This window comes from Tyto alba, unplaced genomic scaffold (genome assembly GCF_018691265.1).
Source record: "Tyto alba isolate M040663 unplaced genomic scaffold, T.alba_DEE_v4.0 Super-Scaffold_18, whole genome shotgun sequence".
Taxonomy (NCBI): domain Eukaryota; kingdom Metazoa; phylum Chordata; class Aves; order Strigiformes; family Tytonidae; genus Tyto; species Tyto alba.
Genome location: NW_024881280.1, coordinates 8,714,333 through 8,741,843, shown reverse-complemented (window position 1 = coordinate 8,741,843; position 27,511 = coordinate 8,714,333). Strand labels below are relative to the sequence as shown.

At 40.3% G+C, this 27,511-nt stretch overlaps 1 protein-coding gene across 1 annotated transcript; it reads left to right on the top strand.

Moving 5' to 3' along the window:
• The first annotated feature begins 3,578 nt into the window (after nucleotides 1-3,578).
• LOC104367973 (cytosolic phospholipase A2 epsilon) lies at nucleotides 3,579-26,595 on the top strand. The gene is made up of 21 exons (XM_032990072.2): nucleotides 3,579-3,705; nucleotides 4,007-4,087; nucleotides 6,722-6,794; nucleotides 7,584-7,720; nucleotides 8,929-9,060; nucleotides 11,791-11,831; nucleotides 12,279-12,321; nucleotides 13,082-13,145; nucleotides 13,717-13,883; nucleotides 14,027-14,119; nucleotides 14,474-14,511; nucleotides 15,668-15,803; nucleotides 17,274-17,410; nucleotides 19,002-19,224; nucleotides 19,858-19,972; nucleotides 21,000-21,137; nucleotides 21,626-21,733; nucleotides 22,183-22,374; nucleotides 22,929-23,095; nucleotides 23,930-24,110; nucleotides 25,261-26,595. The coding sequence occupies exons 1-21, from the start codon at nucleotides 3,679-3,681 to the stop codon at nucleotides 25,497-25,499; spliced, it is 2,532 nt and encodes an 843-aa protein (XP_032845963.1). The 5' UTR covers nucleotides 3,579-3,678; the 3' UTR covers nucleotides 25,500-26,595.
• The last annotated feature ends 916 nt before the right edge of the window (nucleotides 26,596-27,511 follow it).

The following is a 27,511-nucleotide window of genomic DNA, read 5'->3' as shown; positions in this document are numbered from 1 at the left end:
CAATCACTTCCCCAGTCCTGCTGGCCACGCTATTGCTGATACAAGCCAGGATGATGTTGGCCTTCTTGGCCACCTGGGTGCACTGCTGGCCACAGATAAATAAGTGTTCAGATAAAGTATATGACTAGTGAGGTCATTGTTAGTGGGCTTTTTAAAATATTTCATAGATGATGATGCTGCACACCTACTAGCTGCCCTCATTTGCTTTCCAAAATAAAAATGGGGGAGGGAAGCAAGCTTCTAGCTGTAGGTAAATAACTGAAGTGTCAGAGTGGTATAGGATGATAATCACAGCCACTGGAGTGAGTTGGGCACTTCCAAAGAGCAGTTCAGCCCTTAGGTGCTACCAGAAAGCATTTTAGTCTGTTTCTTTTAATTAATTAGTGATGGTGACTCAGCTGAAATTACAAACTCATACTCAATTCTGTCCTCCCATGTCTTTGTAGGAAAAGCCCACAGTTATAATCAGAAAAGTAATAAAAGTGAGTGTCAATGGAGGAGTACTGAAGATGTCTTGAAGTCTTTTCTTTTGCTTTAGGAGCACGGTAAATTCCATTGCCCGCAGACTGTTGGCCCACATGCACAATGGCACTTTTGGCTGGTGGTGTAGATCCCACTTCAGAGCCTGTAGTGTGGGAGCAACCTGTCTCCTGTGATTTAGTGGCAAATAGGTGGTATCTTCTGGTCTGAGCTGAAGAGGCAGGTGGATCCTGGGTGCTGTGACTTAGCATTCCCTCAGCAGTGAATGGGTGACTCCGGTAGTGCTGTCAGAGAGGAAGGTGCTCCTGAAATTCAGTCCGTGGGAGCTGTGTCCTCAGCAGTAACACAAAGCAGCATTTGTTGTCGTTGTCACCTTGTCTCAGCTCACCTCAGATTGTGCTGAAGTACTTATGAAATAACATGAGAAATCGATGCAGCTAATTGTAAATGAGGCCTAACTTGGCAATGTAAATGTGAATATTTTTTTTCTGATCATACTGAATCATGTATTAGAACAAAACTTTAATTCTAACAGGGTGTGAACACAATTGTGCAACATGTGCACCAGACAATATTCAGTCAAACAGGTTTTTTGTTGTTGTCCCACAAGAAAGATGTTTCCTGCGGTCTTCTCTGGATTAAAGCAGAAAATGCAGCTTATATGTTTCTTGTTCTTCATCTTACCCGAATGCTTTAAACAGATGCTCTGAAAATTACACAAAGACTTAATTTCTTACGAATTTCAATCAACGCCACTTCAGATGTTGTCAGAATCTAGGTTAAAAAGGGATTATGAGTGATTCAGTTTTGGGCCGTTTTATTTGGGTCATGTAAATGAAGTCTATTTAGAGATGGTGCCTGACAGCTTTTATTTAGGGGGTGATGAAGAACAATATAATTAGTATTTTTATAAATAAAGTTGGACCCTGTGGCTGCATTGGTGTCTCAGAGCTCAGATCAAGAAGTATCTTTGGCTCTTTAACACAGCACCTTTCTATCAGAAGTTAGAAATCTTTCAAGGCTTGTGAGCCAGATTCTGAGGGCTTTTCCCACTTTGCCTTATATTAGTTGTTAAGTAGCTGTAGAAACCCTGTGACAGTTTAGAGATACCACTAGTTACCAGTCTCAAATTTCTGTGGGAGGAAAGTGATTCTGAGTCTGTGTCAAAATGGATCTGGGATCTTGGTGGCAAAAGGGAGTCTCCAGCTGCTGGAAGCGATCTGCTCCTCTGCCACCCCGGGCACCCGTGCTGCAAGTTATGTGGCCCAGGTGAAGTGTCTGTGTGACTCCAGTCCTCATATCTCTGTGCAACTAGTACTGCTGAAGGCTTCTGTTGTTGTAACACTGTTGGTGAAATACTGGCTTGTCTTCTGGCCTCCGGCTTCCCTACTTCTGACTTGCCTTCACCACTGTTCATGATGCACAATATCATGTTATCAGGTAACTTCCTACAGTTTCTGAGCTACGTCTGCTTTTGCATGGGAGAGCTGTTTAGCTGGATTTATTCTTTCTCATGATATGCAAATCAGGCATGTATAGTATAACAACATGGCTGCTTGAGCAGTTAATGTTGCTTAATTTAGTTTATGAAATCCACAAAAGGCCCAATTGTGGGGATTGTGGAAAGGGTGGGAATTGAGTGAGGAGCATGGCATATTATCTAACTGGATGGGTAACTTTTATTCTTGAAGAGCTGGAGAGAGTCCACTGTCATCACACTGAGCCATAAAATGACTTCAGATCCTGAGCTAAGTGGTGCAATGGCTGTTGTGTTCAGCCTTTTGCAGCAGCATGAGCTGAATCTCCTGTTTCAAATCAGAGAGCATGACTTCAAAAGCATTATCATATAATCAAAGTGAAATAGATCTCTACTGTAATAAGGCTGCTCCACAAAATAAAAAAACAAGGCAAGAAAAAGACCTGTAGCTGGGAACTCATAATTTTTTTTTTGCATAAACTACAGTACAAACTGAAGCAGCAAATTTTATGTATTTGATGTCTGAGCCTACAAAAGACCAGACTAACTATAATGATCATTTGAAACTTTATCTAAGACAGATGTCCTCTACAGGCTGATTTGAATAGTTAGATATTTTCACTGGAAATGGTTGAAAGTCAGATTTATTTTTTTTCATAAGAAGTCCTGCTGCCTGAGAAACTTGAGAATTCTAAAAAATAAAATAAACAGTTTAAAAAAAAAAAACTTATTTCAGCTCCAATTTCTCACTGTTGAATAACAGCTGGTTTTAGTGGTTTTAAAAATGTGTAATGCAATAACAGGCTTCTGTCATATTTTAGTAATAGTACTAGGTACTCTTGTTATGTATTGAGTGCTATTACAGATAAATGGTGTGAAATTATCCTAAAATGCAAAAGAAATCAGACTTAACAATTTTAACATGAATGCTTACCCATTTGGGGAAAAAAAAATCATGTGTAGTTATTTGAGTTAAAGATTATATGGGTTTCTAACATAATTTAATTGAAAGTATCAATTTCACTAAAAAATATTGCATTAACAAAAGCTCCTGCTGGCTCAGCTTACCTCATAACATCCTTTATGTAACAGAAATGAGAGAGAAGGAAAGCTACAGGCTGTTTTCCTTAACTATTTGCTGCTGCCCACGAGAGCCAGCCTCCGCGCTGCGGCAGTAATTTGTAGTGAACTTGGTGAAAACCCTTGGCAGTTGCACATCTGGCCGGAGCTGGAATGCTGCTGTTGGGATGTTTGGATCACTCCACTCAGTGCTGCCAAAGTGCAGGTATGGATTTTAGGACTAGAGAGAGTAACAGTAAGTATCAGTAGCTGTGATGTTCTGTTAGGTCTGATCTAGTTTGTGAAGGTTGCAACTGCCCCAGGATATCCTTCTGTGTGTGTTTATTCAAGGCTTATAGTGGTGGAAAGCTATTTTGTTTTGGGATTAGCCTATGATAAAATGTTTGACCCATCTCCTCCTTTCTCCTAAATCACTGTAGTGATTAAAAAAATAATTAAAAAAAAAAAATCTCTTTATGTGGCACAGAACAAGCGCATAATTTGTGCTGTTGAAGTCAGTGGGAGGTGGAGCTATGAGTCAATCTATACAGCTCTTCTTCCCTGCCTCTGTTGGAAAATAGCGTGGTCCAGGAGCACCTACCGGCTGTGAGACATACAGACTGGACCATTATAGTGTTGCCTTTTATGAAACAGAGATACTAATGGGATCGTCAGCCTATTCACCTTTGGTAAGAGAAAATCAGCACTGGGGCGGGAGGATCTGTTTGGCTATCTTGGTTGAGATTCATCAAAAGCAAATGCTTGGGGAATTTTGATCCTTAAATGTCAAATGGATCTGCAATGGGCAGATTTATTAGTAAGATCAATACATAGATGGTCTTGGTGAGATGGAGATGTGTCCCATCGTGAGGAGGAGAAATGGTACGGCCCCCTGCAATTGCCATGGCGAATCTGAGTAGAAGCTGAAAACTAGGAATTGTTGAGTGCTGGGATTCATCGCTGGCCCATTTCTTGGCTCCTTCTCCCCAGGATCGGTTCATCCGAGCAAACCCGCACGGGAAGATTGGAATCAGGAGGAATCGTGAAAGACCACACAGTGCTGAAGATGAGGTACTGTATACAGGGCAGCTTCTGGGTTGCAGGGAGAGGGCTGCAGGGTGTGAACAGTGGCAACAGCCGTGAGACCTGCAGTCTTCCCGTATCTCCCTAAACTTAACTGTTATTATGAGAGGTGACATTTTTTTAACAGTTAGTTAAGGGAATATTTGTTTCTTCTGTGAGTGTGCTCTCTAGAGTGGAAAACATTCACTATGACTTAGGGGTTGGGAAGTTGAGGAAGGTGATGAACTTGTGGTTTAGATGCTGGGCAAGGAACCGGGAGAGCTGGATTTTAGTCTTGATTTTACTCTGACATCACTATATGACCGTAGTCGTACCTCATAACACCCAAGGCTCAGTCTTCAAATTGTTTTTTCTTTGTTTTATGGAGGAAGATCAGCAGATAAAATTGGTTATTCAGTGTCTGCCACTTAAAATAAGGTGCTGAATATGGTACATATTGGATATGTAACAAATTATTCCATCTTCTGCATAATGGGTGGGTAAAATTATATTAAATGGTAAATTTAAAAAAAAAAAAAAATTGTCTCGTGGTGGTGGTTGGTTTTTTCCCTGAATCTGATCCCTAGATATATTCAGTGCAGAAGTATAAAGCTAACTCTTTGCTAGATCTGGGAGAACAGCAAACTCGCTACCTGCTAGAAATATGGAATAGTACTTGGTTTTGTGTCTGCACATTTTCTTAGTACTTCAACCATCTCATGAATAAGTTTTCTCCAAACTCCTGAATATGGATGGTACTAAAGCTGAGGATGAAAAATTAATCCTCTATATTGGGGATAAGAAGTTAAGTTTTCAGCAATTTGGATCATCTACTCCTGTCATTTTATCTGTCTCCAGAAACATTGCTGCCAAAAATTTTCCTGAGGTTGATGAGTTTCTTCCGAACCTGGTGGTTTTGTTCAAATGGCACTTTCTGAGAGAAAACTACTGGGTTGAGAGTTTTTCTGGTGGGCTGTAAATAGCATCTAGCCTGGTGACTTATTACTTTTTAGATGGTTAATCTGTTCCTGTCAGGACACTGGCATATCAAAATAAGATGTACACGAGGAGGGCCTAAGGAGGCAGTTTCTCAGAAATCATGATGCTTTCAAGATTTAATTGCTCCTTTCTAATCTAATTATTGGAGCTACTGTTTCTGTATGTAGTATTTTACTTCTGGTGTTCTTCAAGACTGTCTTGTTTTTCCTGTAACCAAGTATAGGGTTGTGTGTAGCTGTGATGGGGAGTGGAGCGAGAAGACAAAAAATAGAGGGAGTTGCAGAGCCTTCAAGCTATTCCCATGTAGATCACTACGGGTTGTCAATATATTGCTATACCTCAGTGCTTCTCCTTGGTAAATCAATCTGGTCAGCCTAGTGTTTTTCCATGTGAACATATTTTAAAAATAATTTATTATGCAGAAGTCCTGAATAAGCCAGGGCATTCTGAATCACCTATTTGTGCTTTTTGGTTCTTTGTTGTTTTGTTGGTTTGGGGTTTTTTTGGTGTGTGTGCATTCATATGCAATTATAATTTTTATTCTTGCTTCTTTATGTTTAATTGCATAATCTAACACACTGGCAATTTTACTCTCATTTTACCAAATCTGTAATTCGGTTTGTGTTTGCAACTATCTATTTTCTTAGATTGTTTAGAGATTTTGTGATTCATGCCTTCTTCAGTTCTGGTTTTGCTCCAGCTCCTGGTTTATGAATGTATATCAGTTCTGCATGCTGTGGTAATGTGTTTTCATTTTGATTAATATAGACTCTATCTGTGGATGGCAGGTTATCTTTACTCTGCCACACAGAGACAAAAAAAAAAAATAAAAATACAGATGCTTCAGCTTTATGTCATGTCAAATTCTCACTGAAATGCCGGAGCTGCCTTATAGGGAGCTGGACCTACGTGTGGAATGGAAGAATGCTTACCCCAAGCCTTTGATTTCATCATTCCTCCTGCTGGTGTAACTGAAGAGCTCTGGAGTTGCATGCTAGGATGTTCACTTCTAGAACCATCTCACCCTCTTTCAGTCATTTATTTCCTTTTAAGGGTTGGCTATTTTGGTATGGTAAAGGATGTTATGGTGTTATGTATCCCACAGCCAGATTGGCCAGTAGCAGTGATACCTTGACCAAGGCATTATAAATGAAGGGTATCTGTCCTTTATGCAGTAATGATACATGGCAGACGGGCAGCAGTCCCTGCCAGAGGAAGGAGGGCACCCCATGGTCCCCAAGCTGGCACCCTGGGAAGTGCTGTGCTGTAATCTGCACTCAGCCTGAAATTTGAGGAGGAAACCCTGTAAGTTGAAGGTAGCAGGGTTTTACAGGGGCAATTATGTAATGGCTGCTTCTGTGAAAATTATCTTGTGATATTTCTTAATACTCCCTGCATTAAAACATAACCTTCAAAACTTGAATCTTTAGAAACACAACTGGTTATTAAATATAAATGGAATCTGGTGTTACATGGTGTCAAATCACAAGAAAGAATTTCTTCTCAGAAATTGTCTTAAATAAAGTGAAAACATATTCACTGCATTCATGAGATAATGGCCTTTGCTATACTATAGGTTAGGCTGTGTTATTTATATCTGCATTATTTTCTCATAATTAAGTATTTTTTCTCATTGTTCTGCAGCCAGAAGTGCCTCATTTATGCTGTCTTACAGTAAAAATTATAAGCATGAGGAATCTCCACAAAGCAGATCTGTGTAAGTATCACTGATGGCTTATTTGTAGGTTAGCAAGAAAATCACTGTCACCTGAATTTAATGCTTTTGAAAACCTGTTGCTTGGATTACAGTAATGTCTCAGGTTTTTTGGCTGAAGAAGTTGTATCTGTTTTCATTTTCATTTAGACTCAATTAAAATAATATAGAAAACAGTTAACAATGGAAAAGAACTAAAAGATAATTTCTCTGTGGGGAAAGAAGTTATCCTTCACCAGCTGCTCCATGGTATTTCCCTTTCCCTTAAATTTTCAGTGCCCCTTTATCCACCTTTGTGAAAGATACAGGACAAATCAGTAGCTGTGTTGGGTGCTGCTGTGTTTGTGTCTTCATTGTTATATCACTGTGGATGACTTGTGCATTACAATTAGAACCAGGTCAAAAAAATCCCCCAAAATAAATTCTTAATTTTTTTGAGAAAGTGAAGTTTCAGAAAGTGAAGTTATATATGAATTTGCTTGGAGCCTGGTAAATATTTGAAAATAGAAGTCAAAAATCAGAAGGGCTATAATACTTCAGTTCAGTGCTGTTGAAACTGAATATTTTGGCTTTTATTATCAATTATAATTAGTGGTTTAAAATTGACTTTAGTTTGGTATTGACATAAATGTAGATATAAAAGTTAAATAACTCTAAACTCAGAATGTTTTCCTTTTGGGTCTAATGGACTATTTAGGACCCCTCAAAGATAAATCTTTTTTCCCCTGACTGGGCAAAAGAAATAATAAAAAAGTACTGCTGTACTAATTATGCATCTTTTTGTTAACACAGTGAGCCAAACTGATTGCTACGTCAAGCTGTGGCTGCCAACAGCTTCGTGTCGGGAAGCCCGGACAAGGACTGTACGCAACTGCAGGAACCCTGTCTGGAATGAAACTTTCCACTTCATGATCCAAAGTGCAGTGAAGGTAGGATCTACATATGTGATAACGAGCCAGTGGTTTTGAAAGGAGACATCCCCACCTGCTGCCTGCAGGCTTTTTACGGGAGCCTTGAGGCGCACGTAGAGGCTTGAACTCAGTTATGATGATGAGGAGGATGGTAGCAGAAAGATACAGAAGGCATCAGAGACAGCATGAGAGATGCTGTTTCCTACCAGCAAGTAAATATGCAAGCCTTGGTATGGATTCTCCAGTGCCCTGACTGGTCTCTGTCATCTTCTAAGTACTAGAACCCTGTGAGTTGGACGGGAGGTGTTTTAAACTCTTCAGAGGTTTAGTTAAATTTTCTTATATGCAACTGTGAAGGCATTGTCACTGTATGTTGCCATGAGCTTGCAATACCTGCTTTATAAAGTAACAGTTACGCCATTTGTAAATTATAAGAGGTACCATAACTTAATGCTGTTTTTAAAAAATTCCTTTGTTAAACAGGCATATTTTCAAAAGCCTATTAGGCTATAGGAAAACAAACTGTTTGTCTGATTTAGGCTTATGATAGAACCGTGCCTATCCCATGGTTAGTTCATAGCGTTATGGGTCACCTGGGATAAAGATGAATGCTTCTTTCTGTCTCAGAGAAGTTGTAAAAAAACTGTTTAAAATGTTTGTAGAGTTAGCAGGAATAGATTAACAGTCAGAGTGTGAGTGATACAAGGTCTAGAGACAGGGTTAGCTTTCTGTGGCTTAATAGTGCCGCACCTTCTCGCACTGCTATGGGCAATCCAAGCCCTGGGGAATCACTACAATTTAAAGCCTGTTAAGAGAGTTTGTTAATGTGCTTTACCTTTAATTTGTAAAGGGCTAAGAGTTTGTTTTCTATTATTAATTTCTGCTTATGCCAAAATTTCTCAAGATAGTAATTTTGAATCCGCAAAGGATCTGATAATAGCATGTGTCATCTCTACACTGTCCAGTGCATATTACCGTCATGCGTGTCACACTCCCTTTTTCTTGAGCTCTTGTTCATGGCCAAGTCTGATGATTTACCTCCTGAGGGTTAGTCCCTGACTTTGCAGTCAGAGCCACCGGGACTGCGAACTGAGCTCCACGCTGTTGCAAGAGTCTGTCAGCATTGAACAACGCAAGGGCTGCATGCTGACTCTTGACAAACCTTTCTTTTGGGCTCAGTAGTCCCAGAATATGTCATTTACATCCTTCTCTGCCTCTCTCCTCAGAACGTCCTGGAGCTGACAGTCTGTGATGAGGATACTTTTACACCAGATGACCAGCTTCTGACTGTTAGCTTTGATGTAGCTAAAATCCAACCTGGGGAAAAAGTTCACCTGATTTTTGAGTTGAATCCGGAGGTGAGAAATGAAAAGATGAGTGAAATTAAGTGGATAGATAAAATAATACTCTTAATCAGAATTTTGTCCCAAGTTACTACCTATATTAAACATTAGAGTTGTTCTCACACACAAAGACTTTGTTTAAAGGACCTTATTAAAGCAAAAAGTTAAATGCTCAGGGTTTAGGATGGGTCAGAAACAGTAGTCACCCCTCTGTTGTGATTGCTCAATTTTTTTCCTTCTCTTGATAAACAACTTTTTTTTTTTTTTTAATTCTCAGCAATTATGTTTACCATCTTTAATTACAGGTTTACAAATTTCTTTCAGGGGGGCAGAGCCAGCACAGAATGGATAGGGATTGATGAATGAATATCTCCTCAGTATTTAATTCTTTTCTTCTATGTCGGTGTGTGACCTAGAAGTTTTATTTGCTGCATATGTCTCAGAGAATATTAGGTTTGGTTGTATTGAAGAGAGAATTAAGAGTTTCTTATGAAATGTTTGGTGGGTGAAGTTGCTGAGAGGACAGGTGGAGAAATCACACCCGTCTTTTAAGACAACAAAGTATGTACTCAGATTACTTTCTGCAAATTATACCACCTTCTCTGCTTGGAGGCTGTGTAGTAATGAGACTTCAGGGCTTTTTCACACTTCTGACAAGGTCTTGAGTTTACAGTTCCTGGGAATTGTGTGTGCTCTGTTTATTTCTAAACCACTGTGTCAGGCTGTTGGGAAAACACTCTTGCCTGTTTTTTCTATTACTATTTCTTTGGAGAGTGTTTATTAACTACTCTTCTAGAAAGCCAATCCTTTCTAAGGATTTCAGTATACCTACTCCAGATGATTAGACCTTCCTTAGAAAAAACCTTATGTGACTGAGATCATTACAGGTGTGATTCAAGCCATGAGTTTGCTCTGAGGTGTGTGCAGAGTTGGCTTAACCCATTAGCTTGGCAAGGTGGAAGCTGGGGAGATAAGAGAAGGTGAGCTGTGTCTCAGGAATGTTTTGGTCAAGCCGTCCTTATTTGGATCACAACTGCTACTCAGGTGCCCATGAGGCATCACAGATTATGGTCTGTACATGGATTTTTACAACGCTTAGGGTTAATTTTCTTAAAAAAAAAAAAAAAAAAAAGGCTTAGTAATGGAACGTGCTGGGCAACCTTAATAATAACCAGTGCTGCTACCTCTGCCCATAATGATTTCTTTCATCTACCAAGGTATCGCAAAAGCAGGACTGAGGAGGTGGATGGGTAACGTCAGAGCATCAGGGTTGCTTCCTGCTGTGCTTCTTGCTCCCTGTGTGGTCTAACATGTCTTTCCATTGCTTTACTCCAGGTTTCTCACCCACAAAAATGTGAATGGGACTTAATAGAAATATAATCTGTGTGAGTGTGTACACAACAGCATAATAAGGAAGGGAAGATAAGGCAGGCACAATTAGGCAGATGTCATGAGCCAGGGTCTCCTCAATACTGTTTCTGCTGTTCTTTGGACAAAATTGGATCAGACCGTCAGTGAGTTTGGATAGTACAGACTGGTCACAGTCTGATGCTTGATAGAGTCTGTCTTGCATCTCTGTAAGGTGACTGTTTCCTAAAATCCATCCCTCAGCCTTCTGCTACAAACTGTTGCAACCACCCTAATTCTCATGAAACAGAGACTTTGGGAGAAACAAACAAGCAGAAGCACCTGCTGCTGAGTTACATGCCACAGATCCAGGTCTCAGGGAAGCCACCTGAGACGTCTCATTTACTGACATGAACTAGTAAATACAAAAATACTCACTTTTCACCTTCACTGTAGTGATGACTTTGCCTTGGCAGCTACATCATCAGATTTGGCACGATTTTCACAATCTTTTCACAAAGTTAAAGTATGCTGTACAGCCAGACAGAAGGGATATTTGGCAGTAAAGGTTAGTTCTTCTGAATATGAATGAAAAAAATTTACCATGACATGTCAGAGATTTGTATCTTCCACTAATTAGTGTTTCCTCTCTGTGGGTGATACAGAAGATGTCTGATACATGTTTTTGTATGGTATTTCCTGGACTGTCTGTGTCCCATATAGACTGATCCAGCAAATGTCTGCAGTGAAATAATACAGTTATTCAGTCCCTCTTATGTTGTTGAGGTGTTACTCTTCTGTTTCTGTTCCCTGCTCTTACACTCTTCCCCCCTTTTCATCTTGATTTGGTCCTTGTGAACTCTTCCCCTCATTCCCATTCACAGCCTCAGTCTTCCCTTTTCTCTCTTCTCCCCTTCACCCTGACAATTTTCATTCTCCAAGTTGGTCTCTTCTCCCACTTTTTTTTTATGTTTAGTCACTATACTCTGAAAATTCTTTTGTTTCAACCCAGACCAAGGTTCACTAGGTTCATCAACTAGGTTCATTTATTCTCAAGTACATTCTCCTACATCATTCACCTGTTACACTTCCCTTCCTTGGCATTGATTGACCCATGTCTCATCCTACTAATAAATTAATAATGGGACCTTTACTCCCTATCCCATGATACTTACTCTCCTCTTCCCCTTGAGGGGACACTTGGCTTGTAAACAGTAGAGCAGTGGAGAGACATGAAATGAAAGGGTGGCCAAGGAATGCTCCGTCAAATTATGATTCAGGGGGTGTGAGAACAGCAAAACCTTACAAGGGAGGGTTATATAAAATCGTCAGAGCTCTATCAAAGGAAAAAGTTAATTTGTTCATTTTCCTTGAATGAAAAATAAATCTTATTTTCAGAATCAGGAGGAACTAGAAGTGGAATTTCTACTGGAAAACATGTGAGTAAAGCCTAAATGTTATAGAACTTGTCATGAAAAAACTGCATTTTAGAGAGAGCGGTAATGTAGCACTGGAGAAGTGGGTCCATGTACCTGTACTCAGACATCCCATCTCAGCATCTTCTCCATGGTTACTTTTCTCTCTTGAATCTGGTGAAATCTCTTCTTGAGCGACAGTCTCACTTACTATTTATAGCTGAGGGTGCGTGTTTATTTTGTAACTCAGCCTAAGGAGAGATGGTGCTGATCAGGGGAGGTAGGAAAGAGGGAGTCCCTGTAGAAGCTATGGGACTGTGACCTGACAGTGGGCACAAGACAGAGCTGAAATATAGAAGTGCTGATGGTACTTGGCAGCTAGAAAAATTGAGCTCAGAGAACTATTTGCATATAAAAGATTACTGCTCATGTACCCACTCTTAAGTAAACCTTTTCCTTTTTGCTTTTCAGTCCAGGTGTATCTGAGAACATCATTACTAATGGCGTACTAGTGGTAATTGTTTCATTTTTTTTATGCTTATGTTCTTATGGTAGGGCAGAACTCTGAAGGATGTAGCTGGAAGAACTATGCCTTTAGGCATAGCCTTTACACTTTTTCAGATGAGGCACAGGTGTGATTGTAAAGTTTTTAATTTGGTTATGCTTGTGGTGTGTTCTGTGTTGGGAGAGGCTTGGACCAGCATTCTGCCACAGTACCAGCAAGCTGCTCCCAGGTGAAATGTCAGGCAGTAAACAAGGAAACTTGGGAAGGGAGTGAATCCAGTGCCACTGCAGAGTTTATTACTGAATTTCTACCTTGAAGCCAAAGGCCCCTTTCACACCATGTCCAGAGTACTGTGCGATGGTCCTGTGCTGCTGCTTCCTCCTATGCAGCACTCTCCTGGGAAGTTTCAGCTTCGTCCCAAAGGTATTACAGGCCCATCTGTCCTGTTGTTCTGCACAGTTGTGGGTATCATTCAGCTCACTCATCTGTAGACAAAAGTTAGTGTGGGCTAGATGAGGAGAAAAATTTCTTGTGGTGACTGTTGGGGATTGAATGGTGTTTAAATGTAATGGGACAGATTCCCAGCTATCTTAGCTCCATTGACCACAGTACTGCTTGCATGATTTATAAAAGAGAATCAGCCTCTGCAATTTCCTCATGTTCACAGTGACATCATGTCCAGGCCTGATGTCTAGGAGGACCCCTAGATCCTCAGTGAGGATCCTGAACTGTTTCTGTGATGAGGGATTTTACTGCTTATCTCTTCTAGTCTCGTGAAGTTTCCTGTTTGGAAGTACATGTGAATGACACAAAAATGAAGAGCCCTTACACAAGTGAGGTTACTGATTTAAATAATTTGTCATGTCTTTTTGTGCTATAGGAGGTGCAGCTGAATCTAGATAAATATTTGATGTGGTTTAGTCTCTATTGGTATCAGGGCTGCTTGGGGATTGGGGTGTTTCCTGAATTATCTACTTGCTGGAGATGATGTGACTGTGTAGCTTAAGAGAAACTGTGGAGGTGGCTGGGAGATTCAAAAGCATCACTACAGTGTGATGGAATGGAAATACCTGTGATGAGAACAGAAAGAAAAAGAGGGGAGACACAGCTATTGGGAGGGGAAATACTACAGTGGAAACTCAAGGGGTGAGAACGCTGCTAGTAGCATCCACTGATTTAACACGTGCTCTCTGTTGCTTGGCAGGGGAGAAGTTGCAATGCTGCACTGGCCTTTTGTTGCTTACTCAGTCTGGGCCTTGTTCACACTTTTTATGGGGGAGGAAAAACATTGGGGGCCAAATTAAAATTGACTGCACTAAGGCTGAAACTTGGAACATTTTTATTTGTTATTTTTCAGGACTAGATGATGTTAACATTTCTCTGAGGTTTGCTTCTTGTTCTTAGGGAGAGATTTCACATTCACAATGAAAGGATCCTATGAAGAAACCCAGAATGTTTCCATAAGTCCACACTGCAGACGGGGAAGCAGTGAAACCACCATGTTCCACTACATCAAGCACAGTCAACCCAGACTGCACATGACACGGCCAAAGGAGCGTTTTTTCTGTGGTGTATGTTTTGCTTGTGGATGGTGATAACAGCTAAAGTTACTTTTGGGAGAAGCATGATGAATTAATCCTTCTCTGGTAGATTTGTACCTAAGGGTTGTAAATAATTCTCTCCTTATAACAGTTTTTTTCCCACTTTAATTCAGCATGGCTCAGCTAGGAGGGAAATGGGTGTAAGTAGTCCCCTGGCTGTGCCTCTCCATTCTCTGGACCTGGGAAAGAAAGTGACAGTGATGAGAGTGAGTAACCTTTGACAGCATTTGGTATTATTTCAACAAGTATAAGCTATGTCTATGTAATATCTGGTCTGCTATTAAAAATGCACTAGCTGAGTTATATGCATGCTCAGCTCTGCATACACTTGAAAGTATAACTGTTATCCAGGGAAAAAGTAGCATATTCAGAATTGCTGATTGCTTTAAAAGTATTTTAAAAGTAGGATCCTAGTGATGATTTTGTGCAGAAGGACTGAGAAGAGACCAAACAATTGTCATTAGACTATATATCTGCATAATTGCTAATACTGTAAACCTTGCTTTTGCAAAATTTCAATTCATATTAAAACCTCTGGTGTTTTCATTCTTGGTTCTTAGGGTGAATCTTATGAGGTGTCTGTGAAGGAGGGCAACAGGTAAATCTTTTATTTCTTTTGGCCATCTATCTTTTCATAGTATCATCTTTAGATGAAAGGAAGCTACAGCTTGAACTAGCTCATTTTGAAAACAGGAATAAAGATTGTAATTGGTTAAAAAAGACTAAACTATGGGGAAGTGTTGAAAAAGTGATACATGCTTTTAAATTGGTTGTTAAGAGTTCAGCATAGAATAGATGGTAGGTAGTCATTGGGGTATAATCAGTCACAGTGTTACTCCTAATGTTGATGCTTCCTAATTTTGATGCTTAAGAATCTGTGTCTTGTAACCTTTATCTATAATACATACACGTTTATGTGTAACACATTTCTATCATGTTTCTAACACTGTTATGCATTTACCAGTCCTTTGCAGGTCGTTTTTCAATTAAACAAGCAGACAGTAATAAATTTATTGCCTGGCTTACAGTGATTTTTCAAAGGGCAACATTACCCCCTACTGATTAGTTAGCTACATTACAAGCACTAACTGCAGACATGATAAATCAGAGGTTTTTACTGAATATTAATTATGAGTCACAGAAGGGACAAAATAACTTGGCTGAAAAACCTCTGAAACAGTAACCCTGTGAAAATAGAACTTACATAATTAATGATGCACGTGATGTTCGTAATCATGTACACAGATGAAGGGATGCACTTCATAGACATGTATTCTGACTCAAGTGTATACAGCACAAGCTCTTACTAGAGATAAGCCTAACATGGTATTAAGGTAGTTTTGCCTGAAGTGTGTTAAGTGACTGCTTGGGCCCCCTCTGCTCTTCAGGAAACTCATACACAGCAAGAGAATGTGAAGAGGTGTGCAAATTTCAGAGCTCAAAGTGAAACAGCTTGAATTCAGTTATGTTCCCTGTTTTTCATCAGCAGAGAATTTGATTCATTTAACTTCCTCATGATTGTGTGAAATAGCTCAGGACATGATTCTGGTTTAAAATCTTCACAGGAAGGCAGAAACACAGCGCCTGTGATATCCATATACCTGCTTTCATTCACATAGGGCAACATTCATGTGCATGGAAGTAGCCTTTCTTTAAACTGGCTTATTTTTATTGTTGGTTTTGCTTGATATCTCAAGCAGTAGCTCTAGAATTGGCTTACAGGTAATGTGTCTTGTTCTGTTCTTATGCTCTAGTTACAAGAATTTAGATTTGCGGTTGGGGTTTGATCTATGTGCAAAGGAGCAGGATTTCATCTGTAAAAGGAAGAAGGTGGTTGCTGCTGCTCTGAAAAATGTTCTTCATCTAGATGAAGACTTGCAGGAGGATGAGGTATGTGGGACAGCATCTTGGGAACTTAAAGTATCCTGTCCCTCCCACTTTGAATGAAGTGGATGTGATGTACTTGTGTGACTACCCATATAGCTCTTCCACATCTTCTAGACTAAAATGTACAGGCCAGATTGTCACTTGCACCAAAAACCACATCCAAGACTTTCTGGCACAGGATGAAAGAGGAACTGCCGGGAAGTCAGTTTTAGATCCTTTGTTCTCTGCCAACCTTCATTACTCACTCAGGGGCACCCAAAGAACATATTTGTTGAGATGAACGTATGTGTAACCAAGCTTGGTGAAATTTAGTTGCTTGGACTGAGACCATTTCTCCACAGCTTGGCACCTCTCCTATTCTCTGCTACTTCACAAGGCTCACAGAGGAAGGCCGTGACTCTCCCTTAGCACACGGGTACAGCAGCATCTGTCTTGCATGGTTTTCAGGGTGTTATCTCTTGCTTTCTCCTCTCCTGGGGATCCCTGGACTCAGAAGTAGCTGCTTTGTTACTGGAGGACTGTAATGTACCTGTTACGGGGCTGTGGTGCTTGGAGCAAGAGTCAGGGAGACACACTCTTCTGCAACTGGGAGAATGTGCCTGTGTGGGACTTGCTCCACTGCCCTGTTTGGCTCCCAGCACACCCATCCCTTGATGCTGTGTGCAGGACAGCATTTGTAAACCAAGTCAAAGTGTTCGTGAACTTAAATAACAAGTAGAATAGGACTTGTTATTAAATGAGGATAAAGGGTTACTGAGTTGTATTAATGACAAAAACCAAAACCAAAACTCCCAAGTGGATGGTAAAGTACAATGAAGACAAGATTAAAGGTAATGGCAAGATATGTTCCTAAAACTGAATAAATATGTTGTCTCAGTTTTTGTTAAGTGCTACCTATGGGGCAAAGGGAGGATGGCTAACAGAACTGCTGCATCCCCGAGGAAAGTAAGACCAAATTACATATAGCATTGTTAGGGAAAGGGGAGGTCATCTGGGTAACAAAGAGGATGTTAAAACAAATCTATAAAGCTTGGCACCATCTGCCTGGAGAATAGCAAATGTTGTGTATAAACTTAGAGGAAGAAAAAATTATGCAAGCAGCTTTTGCTCTGCAGCTCTGACCTCAGTTATACTCAGGATTTTAAAATGTGTTTTGAGGGAAAGACGTGAAGGAAAATGAAGAACATCCAGAGAAGACTCTTTACAAATCTGAAAATAGATTATGCCACACAAGAGCCATGCTCACAGATTCTGACTTAGAAAAGCATCACTGATCAGGAAGATGCTTTCAACACATGCTAAGTCCCACCAAAGTTTACACAACTCGAACACACACCTAGGTGCTGCCATGAAGATGGTGAATTGAATCTAAACCTACCTGAATCAAGGTGTTGCTGTTACATTTTCTGCATGCCCATCCCTTCACTACTTCATCTGGTGATGAACAGCTCTGTGCCTTTGTGTGTTGTGCAGGTGCCGGTGGTGGCAGTCATGACCACAGCAGGGGGAGTGCGGTCCATGACAGCTATGTTGGGCAGTCTTCTGGCTCTCCAGGAGTTGGGTGTTTTGGACTGTGTCTCGTACATCAGTGGTTTATCTGCCACAACATGGTAAGGAGCATTGGGCTTGTGCTTGGTGTTCGTGTTAGCAGAGCGATAACCTGGTGAATCACATTGTCTTGCTGATGAATTTTACTCAGCCTGGTGCTGGGGTTTGGCTTCCTTGTAGTGCTCACCCATTTCGTGGCACTGCTCAATGCTGTAGCCTTTATTTCTTCTAGCTACAAGAAACAAATTGAGTTAGAACTACTGTATTTCTATAATTGTACTGAAGTGTTTACAGAAACTAAAAGAAAAGAGCACAGATCAGTATGGTTTACCTGTATCTCCCTGCAGTTCAGTGTAGGTGACAAACCCACCCACAGCTGTTATGTGGCTTGGATACGTGCCTTTCTGCCATGCAATACATTATGGGTTCTCCTGTGGGCTGCACTTGTTTCTGTCATAAACCTAGTGCCTGGCACAGAGAATGGGTGGGAAATGTGGTTATTTTTTGATGAAAATTCTATATGACTCAGCTTCATTTCTCATTTCCCGGTTACCTGGCAGAAAAGATTCCTATGTTAAGATGGGGGGTAGAGGTGTCTTGGTGTTTCACTGTGAATGAAAGGTGATTATTTATGGCTACCTACAAGGGACTGAATAAGGCCTGGTAGGCCAAAAAGCTGGCATTTCTTGGGAATGTAAGAAATGGGGATTGCTTCCTGGGGAAGTAGTAAACCTTTTGATTGCCAGTGCAGACAAATGAGATGATAATCACAAGTTAGCGAAGATGCTGCAGATGTGCAAGAGAAGCAATGCAGCTGGAGGCCTGGGGACTGGAATCTCTGAAAGGATGCAGACATGATCACCAAGCATGCTTGAGACCAATGAGGAAATTAAAGTAGGGGAATGTTGTCTTGCCTTCATTTTTGTATCTTCAGGGTTATCTAGTTACATGTAACACTTCAGAGATCCTCTTGTAATATTTGCTTGGCTTAACTCTTACATGGCTCTGAAAAGAAGAATTTAAAAGAAAAGACTTGAGAAACATGGAGTGTTGTGCACACAATGTTGGCTGCCCTGCATGACTGACAGTGGTCTAGGGCTTTAAAACATTTTGGCTCTGGAGGTCTGCTCTGAAAAAATATGCAAGACAGAACTGCAACAAGTGGGGTGGGGACGAGAAGGGATGACTGGAATTTGCTCAAACCCTGGGAACTGAAATCTCAAGCAGACTGTCCCTGTGTGTGCCAAGGGTCTGTGGTGACCTGCCAGCTGTGTGCTTGAGGAGAGCTCTCGCGCTTGTCCAGGGCAATGTCAGCTGCCAAACTCTTGCTTAATGTTTCACACAGCATCTGAAACTGCTGAGAGAACTGTCCTGAAACAGAAGCTGTGGCTTAAACCTGGACAATCAAAGGGTAATTCTAGTAAACGCTTGTGTTGGTTTATTACTCTTGATTCTGAGAAGAAACAAGCTAGGATGATTCTGAATATATCCCTGCAGCAAAAATATCGTTGTATAGTCTTAAATTCTGCCTGGGCTTTGAACTGCTCTTCCAAGGTAAAAGTTGGAAGGTGAGAGCCTTCTGTATCCAGAAACAGAATGGTTATGTGTGATATAAGCCCATGAATTGAACCACGGTATTTTTCTTTTTACCAGGACCATGGCAAAGTTATATGAAGATGCAAATTGGTCACAGAAGGATCTCAGAGGGCCAGTTGATGATATCAGGAAACATGTGATCAAGAGCAAACTGCACTGTTTCTCGTTGGATCATATGGAATACTATGAGAAAGAGCTTTGTGAAAGAAAGCAAGAGGGGCACAAGCTGTCCTTTACAGATTTATGGGGGCTCTTCATTGATTGTATGCTACATCATCAGGTATCATATATCCATCACTTATTGTAGAGGTTTTCTAACTTTTCATGTCTTAAGTTCTGTATTCAATTATAGGGAAGTCTCTCAAAGCTTCTGATGGGCCTTTCTTTGTTTCTTTAGAAGAAAAATAACACAATAAGCCTAAAGTGTAAATATCTAGGGGAAATGTCTGAGCATGTAAAAAGTCAAGGTGTTAATGAAACTGATCTTCCATCTTTAATTTCAGATCAAACGGGCATTCTAGTAATATACAGAGGAGAGGTGGCTAAGTTCAGGCACAGTGATATATAGTCATACCAGCAAACAAAGCTGTACTGAATGAAATGGGCCCCAGTAGACTTTAATCTGCAATACCTCCAAGGTAGCTAAATATCTTTATCTCTCCTTAAAGCAAGTCATATCCTAGTGACTGCACTGACAAGGTTCTCACATTTTCAAAGCATCAGTGATAATGCTTTGGTGAAGGTTGATGACAGATAGCACGTGAACACGTTTGTGTGGTCAGACAACTGAAGTACACAGAACAAAATCTGCTGAGGTTTAGGAGACGTTTCATTAATAGTCCACGCCTAAATACCGGGCTAAGGCCATGCATCATGTTCATCTTTTACAGTGATTTCTGTTTTTTATAAACAGGAAAGTACTCACAAACTCTCTGATCAACAACTGGCGGTAAATCAGGGGCAGAATCCGTTGCCCATATACCTGTCCCTCAATGTCAAGGATAACTTTAGCACTCTGGATTTTAGAGGTAATGATTATTATACATGCTTCTATAAATCAAAGAAATTTCCTCTTAATGCTGGGTGATTGCTACAAGCTTTTACTGTAAGTCCAAGATAATAAATGATTTTAATAATTTCTTCTTCCCCTGTTTTCACATTTGGGTTTGGACTTGGGTGAAAAACATGTATCCTAATACTATGGTAGGGAGATACCTGTGCAAATACACTGCCTTGTGAGGGGTGGAGATGCCTTTTGTTGGCAGCCTTGAGAGCCTCCACTGCTGCTCTTTCTCTCTCTTGTCCCCACCTACTCCTCACAGCCTATTTCAGCTGCTGGGGTTCCTGCCCAGGCAGAAGTAGACCAAGAGAGCTGTGAAGATCTGGGGGGAGGAGGACAAAGAAGGGAGGACAAGGGGAGATGGGAGGCGGGGTGAGAGTGGGAGGCAGCTCCCAGCAGGCAGAGAGGGATCTGAGGAGGGGCAGCGCCATGTGCCCTGATCAGTGATGCGGATCACTATCTATTTCCATGGCCTTTTCTGGCCCAAACAAAGCAGGAGGTCCTTCAACCGAACCCGATCATCTGCTTCTAGGCACAGTTCTGCAGTCCTGGTGTATTCAGCCAAGGTTTGGGTGGGTTTTGGTCAGAGTTCTTTTAGCTTCACAAGGCAATGATTATCAGAATCTAAGAATGAACAGTAGCTAGTATCGCTGCTGACTCCGAAGAACTGAAAACACATCTTGCGCAGAGCCTTAGAAGTCAGTGGTCTTTAAGCCCCAATTTTTGCTTCCTGGTTCAAAAATGAACCTGAACCGCAAGCCAAATGGATTTTCACAGTGTTAGCATAGGAGGTGAATTTAGCTTTTGCGTTCACCAATCTAACACGTAATACATTGAAGGGCACCTGTTTATTTCAAAACATGGTGGTTTGAACTGTCTGTCACCAACATGCTGCAGCTACAGGCCTTGTTCTTCCAGCTTTTGATTCTCTAAGCTGTTATGTTAACATGTGCTTAGATGCCTGCAGTAAATCTTTCTTGATGCCTTATTTGCAGAGTGGGTGGAGTTCACACCTTACGAGGTGGGTTTCCTGAAATATGGGGCCTTTGTTTGTTCAGAGGATTTTGGCAGTGAGTTCTTTATGGGTCACCTGATGAAGAAGATCCCAGAGTCCCGCATCTGCTTCTTGGAAGGTGATTTACTCTCAGAAAAACATTGCCTTTATAACCATGTAGTTGGCTACGCAGAGTTGGCATCTAATAACTGCTGGTCTGCAAGTAGCAATACTAGTATACCAGTATCTGATACAATTTAAATCTCAAATGAACCAGCCAAAAGTGACAGAAGAGGGAGCAAATTCTTGAGACAAATGCAAACAATTTGCTGAACTTCTTAGGTTAGACCAAAACAGGACACACACATTACAAATGAACTTCTGAAGTATTTAAAATCACAGTCTGACAGCCAAGTTTCTAAAATGGCCTAGTTATAAGCCAGAGATTAGGTGGAATGGCATAGCCTTTGATACCTGTACTAAAATTCATAATATTTTGTAACTAAAACAGTGATAAATTAATAACCATAGGGACTGAATCCAAGTAGGTTACTGTAGATCTGCTCTAAAAATTTAAAGTAGTATTAAGTATGGCTTTTTTTTTTTTTCCCTTGTAAAACTTTCAAGGCACATGGAGTAATATATTTTCCCAGAATTTTATGGATGCTGTCTATCTCTCGGGTCATTCAGATGGCTTCTGGCACAGATGGACCCGAAACACTGAGCATGACATTGGTTAGTTATTTGGATTGTCTTTCACTTGCATCTGCATTGTCTTCACACCTCTGAAATGTGAAACCTGTCATTTGGTAAAGGATTTGTTTTTGTATAGTGTTTCTGGGTTAGGGCACGCCAAGCCTTTGGGAATGAAGGAAAAACAGGAGAGAAAGAGTTGTGCTGGAAAAAAACATTGTGCTGCTCACTGTGCCAACATCTCTGGGGAGTTTTGTTAGTCATGAGTGGGCTACCATAAGTCCTTTGGGGAGAGAGAGGCCAGGCGGGGAACAATGAGGTGATGCTGAAACCCACCTCTGCCCAGCACAGTCTGCATGTTGGTATGTGTGCTCCATCACAGATGGGGCTGTGGTTGTTTGTCAGCCCAGCCCCTCTTTCTTTGTTATTATTAGTATCAGCGAAACGCTCAAAACAAATGCAGACATCTACCCTCTTCTCATTCATCCTAGAGGAACACCCTGCTCTGCCCAAGAAGCCTCATGAACAGACAACTTGCTTATCCATTCCCAAAGGCTTCCTTTCCAATGCTCTTCGAGAAATGATGACAGGACGGCCAGTGGTTTCAACTTACCATAATTTCCTCAAGGGCTTGCAGCTGCATAACAAGTATTTAGAGAATGAGAGCTTTTGCATGTGGAAAGGTAATAGTAAATTGTTTTAGATGGATCTTTGAAGGTGATTTGAGTGCTGATACTTGCTGAGGACAAATATTTGATAAGCTTTAGCATAAAAGCAAATTTTGATTAATATTATTTGACTAATATGTCTGTGGAATTGGTTTTGCTGAGCCTCCGATGATTTACTGCTGGTCTTGTTTCTGTCTTGGAGAAGCCACAGCAGGCTTGTCTGAATTCTGTTCTTCCTAGGAAAAGCTGCAAAAGAGTGACTTACAGCTTCCACTGAAGCTAAATAGGCACAAATTTACACCAGTTGAAAAAGCAGCTTTATCACTTTTTACTTTATCACTTTGATCACTTGGGATGAAGCTAAGTCTTAGAACTGCTCCCTTACTGATCTCAGAGTTGAACTATAGATGCTAAAATTGTGTCCAAGACAAATATTTAACTGTGGGCTTTGTGTCAAAGACTAATGTAAGTGTGAGTTGTCTTTTCTTTCTTTCCTTGTTATGCTGATTTGGGAAAAAAAAACTTGTTCCTGCAGTAATTAATTGATAATGTAAGTCTTTGACTTGCAGACACAGTGCTGGATTCTTCTCCCAACCAGCTGAATGAAATGGGTGACTACCTCAAGCTGATAGATACAGCTTTCTTCATCAACACCAGCTGCCCGCCCATTCTGAGGCCAGAGAGGAAAGTGGATGTCATTTTGCATTTAAATTACAGCGGAGGATCACAGACTCTGGTGATGTTTTGAAACTGTGATTCTTTATCTGTATGACTCCATCCAGCTGGATTACCACATTTCTCTTTTTTTTTCAGAAAACAGTCATTATTAAGTTAAATGATCATATCAGTGATACTATTCAACACTGTGACCATAATGTCCCTGTCTTTACCGGGGCTATTTTCAGTGGCTTTCTGGGACACACACATGGACACAGATACATAGAAGATTACCTATTCTGTGTATCTGTGCAGATTTGTCATTGTGTTACCAAGTTCCTCAATAATTAAAGAACATTTACAATGTAATTAGTTAATACACAGTTTGCTATTTTTGAATGAAAATGTGGAGTTTTTCTTTTACATTTGACTCTTGATGTTTGTATAAATTTCAGTCAGGTTTTTGTTTTTCTATGTTTGAAGGAACACTGAGGGGTGTATATGATTGAAATTAATGTAATTTATATGGAGGAGGACATGAAGACATTGGTTGTTAGATGCACTGAGTGCAAACACTCAAGAACCTGCGATCTGAGATACTACATAAAATCAAAATTTCCTGATCCAAATCATCTACTGTGCCAGTTAAATCACAGAAATTATCTGAATTTTGTATAAAATGCAGAAAACAGTAATCTTGTTTTAAAAATGTACAGTGTTAGCAAATTGATCAAATTTATATTACCTAGGATATATTAAAATCAAGAGGGTATGCTTGTTCGAGTGCATAGTTAGGCTTGTTTGTAAACATACAAATCAATCACAGATCGCCTAGTACAGCAAAATATCAGTTATGGGGCTTGTTAGCCTTATTTCAACCTCTCTTGTGTTGCAACTCTCCTCTTTGAACCAGCCACTGGACCTATTCTCAGAGTACTGTTTGGAGCACGGGATCCCATTTCCTGGCACGGAGCTGAGCCAGGAAGACCGGGAACATCTGAAGGAGTGCTATGTGTTTGAGGACAGTTTAGAGGCACCAATCTTGGCCTATTTCCCACTGGTCTGTGATACCTTCCAAAAATACAAGGCACCGAGTAAGTTAACAGTAATAATCAATATTTTTCTGAGGTGGTCGCATACAGTTTATCCATTGAATTCTTCTAAAACAAGAGGACTGGCAAGCTTCTCAGCTGGCTAGGTTATTGTATTCCCAGTCCTGTTGCAATGGATATAGGGTTGGCCAAGTAATCAGAGGTTGAAATGAAATGTTTCAGAATTAAAAGGATGAATAGCTGTAGCTTGAGGCAACCCCCCTTGTCTGGCATCTGGGGCAGTTTATGTTCCTTTGATAATAAAGGACATGCAGCTGCTATTAAGTTATATCCACTGGTAGCTAACACTGTCACTTAAGTCTTGTAATAAGATACTATGTTTACTTTGTTAACAAAGACAGGATCCTCTCTTTACTTTATTTACATGAAAAAAACCTGAGAATAGAAAGTGCTGAAAACATATGATGAAGCAAAGGATTTGCCAGGGTAACAAGCTACTTTGATATCTGTTGATATTGAAAAGTTGCCAGATTATTTTGTTTAGTTCAGCAATAGATTAAATAGTGATTTATTTGTTTCACCATAAAAACTACTTGGCAAATTCAGTTTCAGCTTACAAATACTTTTGCATGCACCAACTTGAATTTTCTTGTTGCTATTTTAGTATGATCCAGGAAACTTTACTCAAAAACTGAACAAAAAACCATGTACCAGCTTATTGGAAAAGACCTCATGTAGTTCATCACCTTATTTGTCCTGCTGCATGTGCTTAAAATCTCAGCCACCTGAGAGGGAGATTTCCCAATCCAGGAGCTTCCTGGTGTCATCTTCTACCAGTTGGTAGATAAGAAGCTGTCATCTCAGTACCCAATGGAAAAGTTCAAAATACAAAATTATGAAGTTGCACAAGTGCAATACACTGATGGAAGACTTTAATTTAGAGAGGAAAGCATTTTGCATGGAAGAGATGTTTTGCCAGTCAATTCTGGATTGGCCGTGACTGTAGCCAAGTAGTAAAGTAGTGGACTTTTAGTGCAACAGATGTAGATCTATACAGTAATTAAATTTTGTACTGTTTCTCCTGAGATAATTCAGTTTCTTGTGGCTGTTACTGTGTATTTTGCATTGCCTGGTAGGAGTCTTCCACCTCAGTAACACTGCTTGGTTGAACTTTGCTATGTTCTTACTTCAGATGTGGCTCGCAGTCCCACAGAATTGGATCAAGGAAGAGTAGATGTGTCCAACTGCAGTGCTCCCTATGGCACTGGTCTGCTTACATATACTGAAGAGAATTTCAACAAGTTGCTGAACCTGTGCAGCTACAACATCCTGAATAATAAACATTTAATTCTTCAGGCTTTGCGAACTGCAGTGGAACGAAAGAAGCAATTTAAAAACTGTTTGTCACCTCAGTCATCTAAACACTCTTAAAGTTTATTTTGATGAATCTCATCAGGAGGAGATACAGAAATATTTTGGTAATGGACTAATAATATTCAGGGAACATGAATCCATACAGAATGAACAACCATGTTAGCTTGTAAAAAAGGAAAATTATGTATTTTATTCAGTACTGTGTGTGAGGACTAATGCTGGTTCTGGCATTACAGTCATTGGCAAATCATGATTACTTAAAAAAGTTCTCTTCACTGTTTTAGGCAATGGAAGGGCAGTTGTAGAGCTGTAGGGTCCTATTTGGATATACAGCCATATAAGAATGAGATTTCAACCTCACAAAAGTCTGTGCCAGACTTCAATGCAGTCTCAATGGTGTGTGGTCTTTGAACCAGAGACCAAACCAAAGATCAAGCAAAGCCTTGTCTTGTTCACATACCTCTGCTTGTGACAGTAAGGAGTAAGCCAGGTACTGAGAATGTTTGGGCCAAGAAAAGGTAGGCTGATAATTGAAGAATTGAACTGCAAATGATGTCTTCTGTTTTCTCAGTATCCATCTGTTTGGCAGAAGTCTAACCTTCAATGAATTGACCTGTTTGGCTATCATTGCACCAAGTCTACATTTTTGATGGACTTCCCCAGGGTGATCAACATAGCCTGATTTTTCTGCCGACTTTCTGACAAAAATCATGTGACTGCATCCATTTTTTCTGAACTCTCTGAATTATTACCTAACAAATAGATTTTGCAGCTGAGGATAGCAGTTAAGGTTTCAAATCCTATACTTAGTGGGTTTGGAAAAACAGTTTTAATAGCCTAGCCTTTGGCCATAGCCATCTCTTCATTTATTAATCTGCTGTGAGCTCACAGATGTTCATGATAGCAACAAAATTTGCAACACCAACTCTGTTGACTTCTGCAATGTTATGGTGGTCATTGTGTAGCTGCTGCTCCAGTTTTATTCCCATTGCCATCCAAAACACACAGAGGAGTGTTCATGAGATTTTCATATTTGTTTTAGATAAATGCTTGTTTAAGAATATATATTTAACTCATCATTCTTAGATCTTATTTTCTCTTGCATATATCGATGTACAAACAGTGTAATAGCTAGCTTTCAAATACTAAGTACCCATGCATAATATTATTAAAAATAAGAGTCTTACAGATGCAGTCACTGAAGTATGTTTTCTTTATTAAGTTCTATGGACTCAGCTCAGCTACTGAGTTGATCTGGGAAAAAGCTGCTTGCTTCTGATACCAAGAAATCAAATATTGAGGGAACAAAAGCATCCGTGAGCTTTGTTAGTGACCTTTGAGGAAGGATGAAAGAAAAGGTGTTGTTTCAACAGTGGAAGATGAAAAATGGAAGGAAACTCTGCCTTTAAGAGTGCAGGCAACTGGGATGATAATGAGAGGAGTACAAGTCCAAATACTGGTATTTGCAAACACCAAGGTAATTTATTCAGAAACACAGAGTTCAGCACTTGGCTAGCACTCTGTATGTGTCTATGTTTCCATCAGTCTTTTCTGTTTCCCATTACACTGGTGTGAGTATTAAAGAAAAGAAAAAAAAAGGAAGTGCATCCATCTGTATGCCAGCAGTATGCCCACGTTACCCTGGGAGTGTGGCATTGTGTATCTCCCTCTCATATGCTGTGGTCAGGAGATAATGGACTGGGTCATCAAGTTTTACAGATCTCTGTTATTAAGCAGGAGATAACATCATACTTTCTTACCTCTAAGACAGTCCTTTTCCTGTGCATCCGTTCGATTAACAGGAGATAACACAAGCAGGTATCTCCTGTCAAGATTTGCTGCAATATGAATCAAAGCAATAAAGTCTCCCTTCATAAAAGGAAACTGGCAGTAACCTTTGCATGTCCTTTTCATGGATCTAAGGTGGTCAAGTCCAACAACTCTTCTCTTCTCCGTTACTGATAAATCTTTCTTTTACAACTGTGCCCTCTTAACCAGAAAGCCAGTTTTTCACTTCCTTTTCTTGCCATTGGTTAGGATAATTTGATGTTATGTCTCACCAGTAAGAC

Coding starts and splice junctions, on each gene's coding strand:
- LOC104367973 (XM_032990072.2), top strand. CDS start 3,679: ATGGGATCGTCAGCCTATTCACCTTTG. Junction 15,804..17,273: donor AAGACTTGCAGGAGGATGAG/GTATGTGGGACA, acceptor TGTGTTGTGCAG/GTGCCGGTGGTGGCAGTCAT. Junction 24,111..25,260: donor CCAAAAATACAAGGCACCGA/GTAAGTTAACAG, acceptor TTCTTACTTCAG/ATGTGGCTCGCAGTCCCACA.